The sequence below is a fragment of the Pectinophora gossypiella genome, chromosome 12, assembly GCF_024362695.1.
Source record: "Pectinophora gossypiella chromosome 12, ilPecGoss1.1, whole genome shotgun sequence".
Classification (NCBI taxonomy): Eukaryota; Metazoa; Arthropoda; class Insecta; order Lepidoptera; family Gelechiidae; genus Pectinophora; species Pectinophora gossypiella.
Genome location: NC_065415.1, coordinates 4,620,022 through 4,634,608, shown reverse-complemented (window position 1 = coordinate 4,634,608; position 14,587 = coordinate 4,620,022). Strand labels below are relative to the sequence as shown.

Here is a 14,587-nt window from a genome sequence, read left to right as displayed (position 1 = left end):
CTAAAAAGGAACGTGAACGACATGGTGCTTTCTTCATTGATTAATGGTGTTTTGTGGTTAATGATCTCATTAAGTTAGTTCGATAACATTCGCGATAGTGTTATTATATCGGTATATTCATTAAACAAAATGTACCTATCTATTTTCACTTCGTGCCATGAAGCCGCTTCATAACTCGAAAGTTTACGCGGACTTTTGAGTCTGCTCCGAGGGTGGGGGCATAGGTTTCATCATTCATCGTCATCACCTTTCATCATTTCTTTTATCATCACGAAAACAGTACATAAGACTTGGCTGTATGGGTATAGTTCGCTTTGCATTGCCCTTCGGGAAAAACCAAAACAAAAAGAAATCGTATGGTAAGAAAGGCGGCAATTTGAAATTGCTTGCTCAATTTAGTTTTTGGCAGGTATCATTTGGTCTGTTTTGAAGAAAAAAATTAGATTTCGTCAATAATTTATTTATTTTATTGACGTTTTTTATAATTATTAAACTTTTTTATAGATTGTTTGTATGGGTTAATTTGATGCAGATATAATACGGGCAGCAAGCAACTTCTGCCTAGGCACTTCAACTAAATTAATACGACTGTTTCGACTTATTTAATTTAGACACACTAAAAAGCCCCTCATTGCTTGGCTTATTTAGCGTAGATTTTTAATACTGAAGTGAAAGTCTGAATGTCTTGATCTGTTGTCTCAGTGTTTGGACTTTATCTGTAGGATTGTGTAGAACGGTGAGTGTACTTATGGCTAAAGGTAAGGTGTTCCAGAAATAACAAACGAAACATTTTGTATACTGTTTTAATTCTTTTGTTGTACCTTTGAAAGGTAGGTAAGTGAAACAATACAGAATGAACACTACAATCTTATGCGTTTGCGGGGGTTTCAAAATATGCCGCGTTGTTTCCACTGCCGGTTTCTGAGGACGGAGATTGTGTCCTTTATTTTAAGATAAGGTAAGGATAGTGTTCAGAAAAAGTTCTTACAATTAATAATTTCGTAAATTCTCGAACTACTTACTCGACATGTATTAGACCTACTGAGTTAGTAGGAAAGCTTATAGCATGATTACATGTAAATGACAGTATTTCTCGATTTAGCAGTGATTGATTATGCTTTAAATATGTTGTTCCTAATTATTTGTACCTCATGCAGTTTTCCCGCCACTGCTAATTCGAAGTTTTTCGAAGTACCTATTGAGGTGATCACATTACGCGTAGAATATCATTTAATTGTTCACTATCCTATTTTTTCCTGTCCCAATCAAAACTTTATTATTTAATAAAGACAAGCACAATTCCAATTACAAACAAAAACAATAATTTGGCATTAATTTTGTTGAATTTATTATAATTTTAAGAACATAGACTTATTGTGGAAGCTCTTTGTGTTGAGCAAGAATTTAATTTAATTGATATCTTTTAGTTCTTGCAAAGTAAGTGGCTGAGAATAAATTATTCAACAATAGCAAAGAAAGCTACACCATTATTTATTATATAGTGATATTTATAATTATGAAAACGCTTTTCCCTTAAATGTAGCTATAATTGTTACTTTGTCTTTACCAAAGATGTATTCCAGTCTTAACTAGATTAAACAATAAAACTAAGCGAATTACTAAATAAATTAAACAATAAATAAGTAGTATCACACATTCCCGTTAGTTAGGTAATAAATATTACAAATTAAATACATTTCTAAGCGGTCGTCTATCTCGGGTACAATATTTATAGCAAACTTTTCCAATACAATACTTCAATATAATAGTTGTAAAATACATTCCCGTATTAAAATACCTACCTATCTACTTTTCGTATCAAATTTTAATGATTTTCACATAATACTCCAACAATGTCTTTTTGTTTTATAAAAAGTTTTAGATGCCTGGTAACTGAAAATGGTTAGCACCTAGTATCTACCTAACGGACAAATTGTGAGCCTTTACAGAAGACATTACTTAAGTTTGTCTCAATGCCGATGTTCTCAGCTGTTAAACCTCGTTTCTATACTCTGCCATCACATTGATAGACTACACGATACCCCTTCATATACTTACATACTTTTAACTCAACGCAATGAAAGAAAGAAAGTTAAGAGTTACCCTATTATTTTAAAATTCTTTGCTTATTGTTAACTTATGGTGCTTTAAATGTTTTCGAGTTGTGCAGACAGGGGGTGCAATGTCGGCAACCTTTCTTTCTCATGTACATTTGTCAATAACAGGTAAAATACGTACTCTAACGTTTTTATCACACTTCAGATCATAACGGGTCCCAAAATTTTATAAACCATGAGACAGAACAGTTTCCGCTCGGTCAACGAGTGGTAATGAAGCGTTCGCCTAAATGAGAGAGGGGCGTCGCATCAAGAAGCTGTGTAACCTATTCAACTCCCTAGACTGCTACGTAAATTATTTATTTTTTATTTACCATAATATCTCACTGGCCTGTCATAACTTACATTCATCAATCATCGAAGTGGGCACGTTAGATTTACCCTTATCTCTTCGTTTCAAGTTCACTCTTGATGCAACTACTCCCAGAATCGTTGAGATCAGTAACTAGGCTAGCGCCAAAAAACGCTGCAAACGGCTAAAGCTCTCGAATCTGCCTCCGAAGCTTAGAAAGTGGTAACTAGTGGACATGTATCAAAATAGTCGGACATAACATTTGAGGAACATTCATCCATTCAACAAGTTCAACAAGAAAGCTATTCGTTGTCGTCGTTAAGAGAAAAGACAAGAAGTTTCTAGAATTTTAAAAAAGCTAATAGCAGAAAGGCCATATCTTCGAATTAATTAGCTAAAGACTGAATCACACAGATCGAGAGCACTAGCCGCTCCAATCTTAAAGCTACTACTAGAATTCTCTAAGCGATCAAAGATCGCAAGCTAAATTGATTTTTCAAAAGTCTTAAAAAAATAAAATCTGCTAGTGATCAACTTTTACGCGCTCGAAAGACGCGGGCGCAAGACGGCGCGCACCGTTCGGAAACGCTTCTCAAAGCCGAGTTTCATGTAGAGCGAGCGGGACGCGTCGTTTTCGGGACGAATGACGACGAAGGGTTTGTAGCCACGAGCGGCGACTTCTTTGGTGAGTTTGCGGGCAAGGTAGATGCCGTAGCCTTTCCTGCGGAACTCGGGGCGTGTCTGCATGGAGAACATGGCGCCGTAGTAGGACTGCACCATCCAGGCGGCGAGCTGGCCTTCTACGAAGATGCCGTATGCTGGCAGCTCGGCCACCAGCTTCTCAAACACCTCGCGGCACTCGATGTCGCTCGCCGGGTACAGGTCGTGCACCGCCTTCATGTGCTCGGGCCGCAGCCGCACTAGCTCCACGTCCGGTGGCAATCTGAAAATTTATATGCAATTAGAAAACGCGTTCCTGGAAAATCCGTTGCCAATCCGTCTTCTAGTGGGTAGGTACAATTCAGCTCGATGTAGGGAGTAGAGAAGTAGTAGCAGAGAAGGGGGGTTAAAAAGGCCAAATGGAAGCTTCAATGTGGCCTTTTTAACCCCCCAGAAGGAGTTACACTCCGTTTCAGCTTTACTTTGTGAAAGTTTTTTAGAGGCGTAACTAGATCTTATTGTACGGGTCTGTGCAGCTATGAAGCTTAGTAGGTAGATAATTAATATATCTAGAGTTTGTAGAAATGGATTAAGAAATATAAATTACTCTTCTTCAGCGTCCGCCGGCGGGTTGTCGCACACGTAGACATCGCCAGTGATCTTGTCATGCGCCTCATAGTGTCTCTCGAAGCGGTTCACTATAGCTTCGTGAGTGAAGTTCAGGTACAAAGGCTGAGTCAAGTCCAACAGGACGTCTTCGGACGTCACCAGGTCAATCAGTTCTGCCCGCTCTGACGGACAGAATGCTGTCACGCTCTCGTAGGGGAGACTGTTCGGCTGCAAGGAAGGGACTAATATAAGTTGGGTTTTAGAAGGTTGTACCTATCCTTTGTATCTTACGGGATTCTTACGGGTCGTAGCATTTAGAATAAATGACGCGTGCCATGTAAGTATGGACAAAATAAACTTGATTTAGCCAATAGAGTTTGGTCATTTCGCATAGCGCGCGATGCAAGAACACCATGGATCGATTATGTCTTATTATGTTATGGACAGACTATCAAATATTACAAACAACAAAAGCAAATAATTATGTATAGGGAATGAAATCTACCTATATTTAACTAACGTATAGAGGATTATAAATAGACGAAGAGAATTACGCGTAACAAAGGGAAACAGGTATGTATGGATTGTAAGGCCAGTCGAACCTATAAGTGAGTGAGTAGATGTATGTACATTCTCCTCATAACATTAGATAAACAATGCCGCACACATTATTGATTTTCTATTTGACCTTCTAAGTTGGTTTGTGCTAGGAATGCAAGTAAGCGTCTTCAATTGCAGAACCTCACCTCACTATTATGTAGATGAACTCTGGAGTCTACATGTGAAGTGCGTTTGTTGATTGGAACTTCATAAAGGGACGTTCCATTTTGCAATGATAAAATAACTGATATTTGTGTACTCTAAGTAATGCCCGTTAGTTACTGATCGTTACATAGTTACCTTTCCAAAAAGACCATGTATGAACAACTTTCCGCGCCGGTATTGCAAATGCTTACGTAGGGAATACTTGTTTCGGTCCAGGTTAGAGACAGCCAAGTCGTGAAGTTAATGTGATAGTCATCAAATACCTAGCTTGAGCATTTGACCTCTATCAACTAGACAAGCTTTTAAACGTAGAACCATTAGCACAAGCTTAGAAACCACTAAATACTCGTATATACTAATTCCAGATTCTATATGCCTACTTCGCTCTATGTGCCTAGTAACGGAAAGTACATAAGCCGTTAATGTTCGATTTATAAAGCTGCTAAAAGGGGGAAAAGGAAACTTTTCTCGCGTAAAGGTACCACTCGAGATGGACGAGTGGGTTGTTCAGCAAACGAGACTAACTGCCGTTCTGTCAGCAACGGGACTGTGTTTAATATTTCCTAGAGTAAACAGCGAACTACTGCTTTATTTAAATAGGTGTAGGGTCTGCGAATACCTACGATTAATGTTGTCATTCTCAGGAATTTAAACCTATTTGATATACTTATAGGTTTAGGGATAGATAGGTACAGTCATGCATGAGCAATATCATGTACCCACTTTAGAACCCTGTCGCACTATCATATTTGACATTTAATGAGACTTGCGCTTTGATTTGTCAAAAAAGTTAATGTGACATGATTTCAAAGTGTATATTATTATATCTATATTAGTATATCATTATTAGTATCATTATTAGTATATCATTATTAGTACTCGTGACCGTACTAGATGTGTTACTAAGGGATAACGGGCAACTGAATTACAATACGTACCTACGAGTCCTAATATAACAAAATGTACAATACATTTGAAAAGAGAAGCAATAATTCTAAGACAATAAAACACGTACGTGATAAAATTAGCATTAGCATTATTTGAAATAATAGCTAATTTTAATGAGCATTCGAATAAGGATATTTCTCAATAAGGAACCGATATTACTTATTAATTATACTGTAATGAAAAAAAAATATTTTCCTTCGATATTTTCATACTTTGTGGAATGTATAGCTAATAAAAGAAAATTAAGTACTTACTGTAATTATGAGTCTAATAATAGGTATACTTAGGTACAAAAAAGAAAGTTACCAAACTTTTGACTCCTCTAAATTATGGATGTATATTAAAAAATATAATGTCATGGCAGAGGCATTATAAAACGGATGAGGGACTTTCAAGGCTACGTTACCCAAAAAATATAATACTACCTATGGGAAAAAACCCTCATCAGTAAGGTAGTTAGTACTTATATAAACCTACTTGTTTAATTCAAATCTCGACCTTTCGGGAAATAAGTTATATAGTTGGTGACGATTCCTTTATGAGAAACTATTACTTATTTTTTCTTTAAATACAATTTTGCACTGCATTCAATAAAAAACCCCGCAAGAACATGTATGTATTGTTTTAGGTAAGTATTGTTTTATATAAGGATTCTTTTTAGTGAATTTATTGTAAAACAATCTGATTACTTATAGCTCATTGGAACATAATGTAGACCGTAAGTAAGTACCAACAATAAATATCAGCAACTTGGAATGAAAACTATGAATACATAGATATAATCTTTGGATTTGGGTACTAACCCTGAGACCGCAAATTATTTATTTATTTTATTAGGTTTGCCAACAGACAAAAACACTTTTATATGTAACTTAACCTTTTTATATGTAATTTGTAACTTACCACCACTTTTATATGTAATTTGTAACTTAACCTATTTACAAATACTGGACTAGTGCTCGTCCAATTATAGGCAAACACAACATGCTACTTTATTAACGCTACAAAGGACGGACGGATTATCTTCTTATAGTTAAGTATTTTCGCGGTACTTCGTTACGCTTGACAGAATTTTCCTCTTTTCAGTCGAGCTATAGAACAATGATTTATAAGAAAAAAATAACAATATAGTCTTACCGTACTAGTACAGCCAGGGAAATGCACACAGATCGGATCCTCCGGCCAATTCTTGGCTACATAAAAATTGAAGTCCCACACCTTGTTGTTTAGATATGTTTGAATCGTCTGATGAAACTTGAAACAAGAGAAATACGTTGATTAAGCGGATGATGTTGTTAAGGCGTAAGTCATCATCAGTGATTTTAGTTCCTAAAGCAACATAAGAGGTCCAGTTTTCACTAACATAGTTGGCTCGACCGTTATAGACGGCGATTCCACATATTACGCTGGTCTAACAGAAAGCTTCTATGCTTCTATGCTGTTCTGGGAGCAAATAAAAAACATAGAAAACGTTCAGCTGCTTGTCTTCCCGGGCATGTCGTAAAAACCGACAGAGGGATTGTGTCATCTAACATGATGGACTAATGTTATGGGCGATAGGCTGATCCCTTATCACCATAAGGTTCATCAAATCCAGCTTACGACATCGTATCAACAGTGGCTGCAAGTTGTCTTTGATTACTTGTGGCTCTGCCCACCCCATTAGGGATTACGGGCGTGAGTTTATGTACGTATGTATGTATGTAACAGAAAGCTCGATGAGGTGTGGGTACTTAGTTCATCTTGCGTAGGATGTACCTCTGCCTACCCCAATCGGGATATAGTCGTGAGCTTATGTCACGTTAATAACATAATGTAACCTAGTTTCCTAATGAGCTGGAATTTTAACCAAATGCAAACACCAGGATTGAGATTGACATTGATATTTGACATTTAAGTTAAACAGAAACCTCTAGGACGAATAGCAAATTGTTATTTGCAACACATACAGATGGGAAATATAGAACGCGAAACAGACGTTCGGTCCTGTCGAAGATTAGGCATCGAATTAAATTCTTGTTCTTCTCTTCTTCTATCGTGTGGGTTGTGAGGATACACCTCATCAACACTGGTGTCAGGGTTGTTATTGAGCCGCCATACGCCCCTGACACATGTAACGACTACGTACTCATCAGTAAGTAGTAACCAGGACCAACGGCTTAACGTGCCCTCCGAAGCACGGATCATCCTACTTTTGGACAATCAGGTGATCAGCCTGTAATATCCTAACCAAACTAGGAATCACAAAGTGATTTTCGTGATATGTCCCTACCGGGATTCGAACCCGGAGCCTCCGGATCGTGAGTCCAACGCTCAACCACTGGACCACAGACGCCGTTACTGGACCATAGAGGCCGTTACTAATTTTTGTTAGTTTATCTGTACACTAAAACTGTGCAAGTTGGCCTAAAACTGTTTCTTTTCTACCCTATCAGTCTTACCTTAAGAGATTCAGGCATATACTGCACTAGCGTGTCGGCCACCGCTGGGAGCTCGTCTTCCGATACCAATCGAAAATTTTTCCCCTCGGGCACGATTTCCATTTCTGTAACAAAAAAAACTAACTAAGCGTGTTTTATAAGCATACTAGCGACCCGCCCCGGCTTCGCTCGGGTGCAATGCTGAGGAAAAAATAAATTATTTAGGACATCACATTAAAAACCTCAAAAATAACAGTATTTCTCCACTATGTAATGGATGTTATTATGCATATAAACCTTTCTCTTGAATCACTCTATCTATTAAAAAAAACCGCATCAAAATATGTTGCGTAGTTTTAAAGATTTAAGCGTACATAGGGATATAGGGACAGAAAAAGCGACTTTGTTTAGTGAGCATAATATTCCCGCTACATAGAAAAAAAGTATAAATGGGAGAGGACAACAGTATCTGTGGGACATTACCACTTGTACTTATACCTATTGCATGTCTACACTAATCCTTCGAGATTTGAAAAGTTTGAATTAAGAACAATTTGCTAATGTTACGCAGTTATGCAATCCTTTCGAGATAGGCACGTATCAGTTGCAGCAGGGGATTGAAATTGGAGATACAATCGATATTAATTGACTAGACGCTTAGTCAATATAACGCTAGCTCTATACACATAGTAAGCATGTGGATGCTGGCGTTCCATTTTGGACAACAAATATCTCAGGCAGAGTACAAGCTTTACTCAAACTTTAATTTTAAGAAGTCCTTTCACCCTAAGGTTATACATTGTTTTAAGTTTACGCGGTTATTATCATAATTAAAACACATAATAACGGGTTCTTACCGCGTTTAAAGTAGGGATATGAGACCCAAAAAAATAAAATAAAAAATGAAATATCGGGGGTCTCATATACTTTAAACACGGTAAGAACCCGTTATTATGTGTTTTAATCACCCTAAGGTTGCCTGGAAGAAACTGGTATTCAGCAATGAACCTGCCGATTGTGCTTTTCTTGTTACTTTGTAATTGTTTTTATGTGCAATAAAGCGTTTTGTATGGCATTGTAAGTTTGAAGCACTTAAGCACCGTTATTACTCCAAACCCTCTGCAAGGTTGGAGCAAGACAATGATGATGGAATAAGAAGAATGGGGCGCGAAGTGGATAAATGCTTCGCGTTCCATTTTACGCTTGTAAATGGCGATCGTTTGCTAACTTAGGATCTTTAAAAATAAATAATAGTTAATAAAAAAAAACAAGTATATCATAAAAACACAAAAAACCCGATTGTACTCTAAAAAGAGGAAACAAGCTCCACACGAATATTGTATAAACAATAAGAAATGTATTCGTAATCATACCTATAAGAATAACTCGGTCGAATACAATAATCATCTCGCTCATATGCAATCCGCTTGACGTGTGCTGTCAATTTAATTCTGTCTGGTTATTTGCCGATATAAAATTTTGGAAGGGTGTTTTAAATTTCTGCTTAAATTGACGTGAGGTCGCCTGTTGTCCTATCTCATCATCATCAATTTAAGAGCCACGCTCTTGTCGGTGTAGCATTTTCCATTTCAGTCTATCAAAGGCCAATTCCTTGACTTCCCTATAAGACACGGCGTTAGCTTTTTCTTTCTTCTGTTCCATGTAAGCTCTTCTTGGTCTTCCCCTACCTCTCTTTCCTTCTAGATTTCCTTCTATGATGTTTTTAATAAATTCGTCGTGTCTTATTAGGTGTCCAATCATCTTGCCTCTTCTGTCCTCAATAATTCTCAGTATTTGTCTTATTTTTCTTGCTCTTACTAACACTTCCTTATTTGTAACCCTTTCTGTCCAACTTATTCTTTCCATCCTCCTCCAACACCACATTTTAAAGGCCTCGAGTCTCTCTCTGTCCTTCTGTGTCAGTGTCCAAGTTAACATCCATAGAGGGCTATACTCCATACGTCGTGGTTGTCCTATCTAACTGATTCATCATCATCATCATCATCAGCCCATTAACGTCCCCACTGCTGGGGCACGGGCCTTCCCTATGGATGGATAGGGAGATCGGGCCTTAATCCATCACGCGGGCCCAGTACGGATTGATGGTTATTAACGACTGCTAATGCGGCCGGGACCAACGGCTTAACGTGCCTTCCGAAGCACGGAGGAGCTCGAGATGAAAACTTTTTTTTTGTGGTCACCCATCCTATGACCGGCCTTTGCGAAAGTTGCTTAACTTCAACAATCGCAGCCCGAGCGCGTTTACCGCTGCGCTACCGAGCTCCTCCGGTATACGATAAGTACATTATTATGTTGCGTGGTAGGTATAGTGTAGGTATGCGGGTGATCTAACTGATTACAATTCTTTATTTTTAATATTTATTTTAAGTGCAATAAAGAGTTTCTGTATTGTATTGTATTGTGAATTCCATAAATTTGATGCCTGTCGATTACCCGTCCCTTTCCTCTTCGGTGGATAAGAAAATGACAGGTATAACTTAAAATAAACTTAGATGGTGTGTACCGGAATTAGCTGTACTCTCTCGTTATATTATTACAACATTGTACTCATCACAATGTTCCAATTAAATTCCCATATACCTATATAACATGATGCCAAGTAATCATGTCAACTAATTAACTTGGTAGAATATTGTTGACCGAACTATTATTAAAACAGACAAATTGGGTTGTTGTCATCTATATAAATAGATATAACACTAAGCTATGTTATAATTTGTACGAATTATTTAGAAAAGAGTGTATAATTCAAGTCGGTAATATTCATTACTTGAAGTAATAACTTCTTGTTCTCATTTAGACGAGTCGATTATAGGTACATAACTATATCGATATTTTTATTGTCGTTAATTTACTGTCTCCACCAACCCGCAGTGGAGCAGCGTGGTTGAGTTTTCTCCATACCCCCTCCGGTTGATTGACGAGAGGCCTGTGCCCAGCACTGGGACGTATATAGACTGTTTATAATAAAAATAAAATAGACAAATTAAATATTGAATATTTTACATAGTACAGTCATGAGTAATATCATTTACCCACTTAAGAACCCTGTCGCACTATCATATTTGACATTTAATGAGACTAACGGTTTAATTTGTCAAAAAAGTTAATGTGACATGGTATCAAAGTGTATATATATTTATACTCGTGAACGTACTCTGTTTGTATTGGTGGGAAATAAACATGCGTTTATGTATTAAGTAGGTAAGTACTTCAAAATAATTCGAAAATATTTATGATAAATAGCTAATATCTCCATTTAAACGCGGTAAGAACCCGTTACTATGTGCTTTAATTATGATTAATTGGATTAAAATTATGTCAGTACAATCAGAAATATTATGTTCTTTCAGTGGCTGGCGTCTTTTAGTAGATAAGTATCTAGCTGTTGTGGCATACCAATCTACCTACATTGTACAGCCAATCACAATCATTGTGCTGTAAAGTGCCGTTTCACACGAGACTGTCTGTTATTTATACTAAATAATGCAGATACAGTCTTGCAGAGGCGATGCATCAGTCAGTGTAATGTGAGGTCAAGGGTATAATATGCATGCGATGCAATTTGCCCCTACATAGCGTGCATTTTTATTCGATAAACGTTTTTTGTTAGAGGTGTACACTACTATAATTTATAGGGGTAGAAAATGCAGTTATTTCAATAAGGTATCTCCTATTGATCTCCTATAAATAATTAAAGTAAGTATAAATAAAAATATCAGAAAAAGCATTTTAAAAATGCGATGAATTAATTATGAAATGAGTTTTTATTCCCTAAAAGCATAGAATAAGGAATAATAGTTAATAAGTTAATTTAAATTGTAAAGATTTTTAATGTTTAACGACTAAAATATTTTTTTTCATGAAATTTAAGCCAGCCACAGAGTACATTGTATCATACGCACTCTCGAATTATAAGCCCTCTTAAAATTGGTGAGTGGTGTTTTACGAAAGATTTCAAATACCTATTAATTAAACGTTTTATCAAAGAGAAATGAAATTAATTTGAGCTTACCAAGGTAAACGCCCTGCGAATTTTTCTATTCAAGTAAAAATTTATTTTATCCATCATTCAAATAGGTAAGCATTAAATAAGGTATTTTCCTACTATTTAAAAAAATATAGTTACTTACATAAGTATTTTAATTTTATAAGAAGAGGCAAATATTTTCCTCATACATTACATTTTTAATGCGTTCGCAATAATTGCCACCTCGATGAAACAATATTATAATAATATAACTTAACGCTAAAGACATAGGCTAAAGGTACACTTTTAAGTACTTTTAACTGCACACAGTTTCATAGAAGAGTTAAGTAGGTATCGCGTTACCAGTAGGCATAGAATAAGGAAAGCAAGGATTTGCATGACAACTGCGACACGCGCGGTGCGAATTTTATCGAGGGCTTTGACCAATAAACGCAGCGAATACAATCTACGTAGATAAACGTGGAACGGCTACTGGTTGAAGCCCCCGATAAAATTCGCGCCGCCCGAGACGCTGTTGCCGTGCCGCGAGGGCAGTTAGGTACTTATGTGAAATAGAATCCGAAATATAAATAGACCACACTTGCATGTTTTTTGGCCATAAATTATGATAGTCGAATTCGGTAAATATAGACTAGACATACGAGTTGAGGACAAACTCTATGGGAAACACAATGGTAGTCATAGTTTAGCAACAATGTTATATAAATAGACGGGAGTCGGTCGTTTTCAACAATATAAGATATCACGTCTGTGTCGCCGAAAGGGTAGGCTATGTGTGGCTTATGTAACGTCATGTGCTATCCATAATACATTGTAAGGCCCAATATCCTTTTAAAATGAAACCTCAATTGTTTAGCTATTGGCTCTGAAAAACCCGGTTTTTTTTTCTGTAGCCTAATCAATGTCCCACTGCTGGGCAAAGGCCTCCCCCTTCTCTTTCCAACCCTCCCTGTCCCGGGCATCGTTCCGCCAGGTGTGCCGGAAGGCGTCCAGCTCGTCCCTCCACCGTCGTCATGGTCTACCTCGACGTCGACGGCCCTGTGGGGCCCAATCAGTTGTAATTTTGGCCCACTTTTCCGGATGCATACGGCAGACATGTCCCGCCCATTCCCACTTCAGTTACCCCGGTAAAAACCCGGTATAAGTGAAATAACATAACATAAGCTCACATCTGTATCCCAATTGGGGTAGTCAGAGGTACATCCATCGCAAGATGAACTAAGTACCCACACTTCGTAAGAAATGAATAACTCATTGGTGCAAGTCCGGTAACGAGGTTGGAACCGGCGCTTCCCAACTGAGAAGCAAGCCGGTGTAACTCAGCAACACAAAAAAAAAAATAGTGAAAATTTTAAGTGATGGTTTTGTGTATGGCGTTTTTTTATAATAAACAATTTCTATTCTATTCTCAGTCATAATGAGTGATATGCCGGTAACCTGTCACATATTCATTAAGTAAGTAACCTTCTGTTGAAATGCGCCTCTGCACACTCTGAACGATATTCCGGACGTGAAGTCTGCCTATTAAAAATAAGTATTTAACTTAGTTCAGTAGGCGCTGCACGGTAACCGCGCCGCGCGCGGCGCGAATTATATCGAGGCCTTCGACCAATAAAGCGCTCAATATAATAGGCTAGTTTCCAACTAGTCAAATCAGTTACTTTTTACTAAACGTCAAAACACGAAATTACTATGGAATTTGTATGAAAAAGCACACTGTGACGTCACAGAAAAACGTGATAAAATGTCGGACTTATTATTACGATTTTCTTGATTAAAATTCATAAATAGGTTAAATAGAAAAAAGAAAATGTTTTTCGTTAGTTTTAGATCTGTCTTTATTTAGTAATCAGAATTTCATAATTTATCTTTAACCTAGTACACGACCCAATTCGCGCGGTGGTCATGCAGACTCGGCAGGGGGATTAAGAAGGCCACTTATAAGCAATTTTTTAACATTTTCTTATATAAAAGTAAGTGCGCAATGTCACATAACAATACTGCTTTTTAAATGAATCGCTTTAATTTGACCTTTTTAATCTCCCAGTAATGTTTACAGGACAGGATGTTAGTGACACCGTAACGAATAATGAGCAGGATTATTCAGACTATGATTCTTACTTGATAACATGTGGAATTTCCACTCGGAAAATTCATGAATTTTTAAAAACTTATTTTCAGTTCTTTTGCGACGAAAAATTCCGCTTGATATCAATCCAGAATCATGGTCTGAATCACCCATTAAAGTTTTCGTTACGATGTCACTAGCACCCTGTATAAACTACTTAGTTAATGCTAACAGTTTATACCAAGTAAATGCTGCATATTTATTCACAACACGTGTAAATTGCCAGTTAAAATATAATTTGAAGTGAAACAACCGTAGTGACGTCACAATCACCCTTGAACTGCTGCAATGAGCGCGATAATGACTCCACCTTAATTGGGTTCCCCACCACCACCACAAGGAAATGGAAATGTGCTGCTAAGGGATCTTTCTGACGGCGCGACCGAATGTCGCATGGATGTGCGATTTTACGGTAAGGTTGTAATATATTTTCGGTCGTCATCATTTCTGCCCTACAGCTTTACATTCTGATCGGTTTTTTCCTAAAATCCATTCTAGAATCATATTAATTCATTTTATTCTTCGTTATTCAAAATAAGATAAGAAAATAAAAGTTGACAGTCAAGTCTGCCTTGAAGTCTTTTATTCTTCTCTTCTACTGTCAACGAGCCCCTGGGATTCCCATAAAAAGACCCG

General features: G+C 37.3%; 1 protein-coding gene across 1 annotated transcript in view; it reads right to left on the bottom strand.

Annotated features, from left to right (window-relative positions):
• Positions 1–786: 786 nt before the first annotated feature.
• Positions 787–14,587, bottom strand: part of LOC126371517 (uncharacterized) — a 36,483-nt gene continuing 22,682 nt past the window's right edge. The window contains exons 2-5 of the mRNA XM_050016837.1: positions 7,833–7,936; positions 6,529–6,645; positions 3,677–3,906; positions 787–3,352 (exon numbers count right to left, since the gene is read on the bottom strand). Coding sequence (XP_049872794.1) covers positions 2,947–3,352; positions 3,677–3,906; positions 6,529–6,645; positions 7,833–7,934 — 855 coding nt within the window. The 5' untranslated portion in view covers positions 7,935–7,936 and the 3' untranslated portion in view covers positions 787–2,946. The remainder of the gene's footprint in view (positions 3,353–3,676; positions 3,907–6,528; positions 6,646–7,832; positions 7,937–14,587) is intronic.